The sequence below is a fragment of the Pseudoliparis swirei genome, chromosome 13 (genome assembly GCF_029220125.1).
Source record: "Pseudoliparis swirei isolate HS2019 ecotype Mariana Trench chromosome 13, NWPU_hadal_v1, whole genome shotgun sequence".
In the NCBI taxonomy this organism is placed as follows: domain Eukaryota; kingdom Metazoa; phylum Chordata; class Actinopteri; order Perciformes; family Liparidae; genus Pseudoliparis; species Pseudoliparis swirei.
This window is the reverse complement of record NC_079400.1, coordinates 17,896,755-17,898,837: the sequence shown is the minus strand read 5'-3', so window position 1 is coordinate 17,898,837 and position 2,083 is coordinate 17,896,755. Positions and strand designations below refer to the sequence as shown.

Here is a 2,083-nt window from a genome sequence, read left to right as displayed (position 1 = left end):
TCATCTATCCACACTAGATGCTTTAATCTTTGCTCTATGTGCTCACAAACAGACCCCCCCCCCCTGTCCACATACACACACCGAGACTCCGCCTCCTCACCTGGAGTTGAGGTCACTTTGCCCCGTCGTCGCCGCCGCTCCTCCTCCTCCTCCTCCTCCTCCTCCTCCTCCTCCTCCACTCCCTCCGCGGCTCTTCTCCATGCCCAGCTTGGTGAAGATGCCCACCAGCACCATGATGGCCACCACGCCGCAGATGATGTAGACGATGAGGTGCGTGCGGTCGCGGTCCAGGTCCTCCTCGCCCTCGGTGATGGCGGCCACGGGCTTGCCGGTGTTGGCCCAGATGGGCGTGTCGTAGTTGGAGCAGATGCTCTGGTCCAGCCGCTGCTGCCGGAACTGGCAGCAGAAGCGGTAGAAGCAGGTGCCGCAGCAGTACAGGAAGACGCCGGCGTTGCAGTTGAACGGCGGGTCCCATTGGCCCATCACGTCGTAGTAACCCTGGCAACGGGTACCGCCGGAGGAGAGGGCGTCCTCGTCGTCCGCGTCCCCGCCGCTGCTGGCCGTGGACAGGCCCGTCTCCGGAGGGGAGTCCCGCGTGGTCTCCGCGTAGCTCGCCGTCGTCTGGTTGGCCGGCGTCGTGGGGACGAGCAACGAGTCGCCTTCGGTTTCCGTCACCGTGGTGACGGAGGGGTCCTGGCTGAGGGCAGGGTGAGTTAGGATGAAGGGGAGGAGGAAGAGGAGGAGACGGTGGGTGTCCGCCATGATGTCCAAAAGTCCTGCCTGCAGGTTTTGGGAAAGAAAAATACTTTCAGATGTATTTATTTTATTATGAAAGATAGAAGTTATTTTATTATGAAAGGTAGAAGTTATTTTATTATGAAAGGTAGAAGTTATTTTATTATGAAAGATAGAAGTTATTTTATTATGACAATTAAAAAAACATCTTTGATGACTTTTGCCAGACATGAGACCCAAAATAAAATACTTACTTTTACACTGTACTACAGAGAAAACATATATCTTTTGCCATAATTATTAAACAAATGATTTTTCTATTAATCTGAGAATCTTATTGAATCCATATTGATCAATACCAACTCACTAAAGGAGTCAGCTGTCCTCTAAAACATGATTAAGTAGATTATTTTATCTTTAAGTAAGAAACCAAATAATAGAAAAGCATCAGAAATATCCCAACAGGCTTTTTTATACCTTCAAAATAAAAACAAGAAACATAAACAGATAAAAGTCTTGAGTATTTCTCACCTCTCTCACAGCGCTCCGTCCTCAGAGACTCGTCCCCAAAGTTCAAAGGCTAATAATTCCCTCTAGAAGTATCCACAAACTTTACTCAGCAGCATCTCCCCCCGAGCGGACCTCTCTCTCTCTCTCTCTCTCTCTCTCTCTCTCTCTCTCTCTCATGATCCAGGAACAACAAACACAAAACCATCCTCTTTTCCTCTTTCTTCCTTCTTCTTCTTCACTTCATCTCCAAGCGCTGCTCAGTCTGTTAGGATCTTCTGCTGCCAAGAGTGTGTGTGCTGTGTGTGTGTGTGTGTGTGTGTGTGTGTGGCGGCACCGAGCGCTGCAACAGTTCAGGAACCAAATGAGATCTCTTCCTCTGTTTACCTCTCCTCATTGCCAGATAGGCGGGAGGGAGAGAGAGAGAGAGAGAGAGAGAGAGAGAGAAAGAGGGAGGGGGGCGTATATCCAGCTGCATCTCCCATCATCCCCAGAGGGGGAAAAAGGGAGGAGAGAGATTGTGGGGGTGAAGCTTAATGTTACTGTAACTGGGTGATTAGTGACACTATGTTGTTCTGTTTCCATCCCCGTTTGTTTGTTTGTTTGTTTGTTTGTTTGTTTGTTTGCATGTGTGTGTGTGTAGGAGAGATTCATGTTGTGGGGACATGAATCGGATAACACGGTCACATCCAAAGACTTGGTTCATGGTTAGAGTATGTTAGGATGAGGCTGGTATGGCGGTTGTAGGGTAAGAAAATACATGTGAGTCAATGTAATGTGTGTGTGTGCCTGTGTGTGTGTGTGTGTGTGCCTGTGTGTGTGTGTGTGACTAAATTAAAAG

General features: G+C 48.9%; 1 protein-coding gene across 1 annotated transcript in view; it reads right to left on the bottom strand.

Annotated features, from left to right (window-relative positions):
• shisa8b (shisa family member 8b) overlaps positions 1-1,368 on the bottom strand; it is a 28,140-nt gene extending 26,772 nt beyond the window's left edge. The window contains exons 1-2 of the mRNA XM_056429773.1: positions 1,267-1,368; positions 101-780 (exon numbers count right to left, since the gene is read on the bottom strand). Of these exons, the coding sequence (XP_056285748.1) occupies positions 101-762 (662 nt within the window). The 5' untranslated portion in view covers positions 763-780; positions 1,267-1,368. The remainder of the gene's footprint in view (positions 1-100; positions 781-1,266) is intronic.
• Positions 1,369-2,083: the final 715 nt, after the last annotated feature.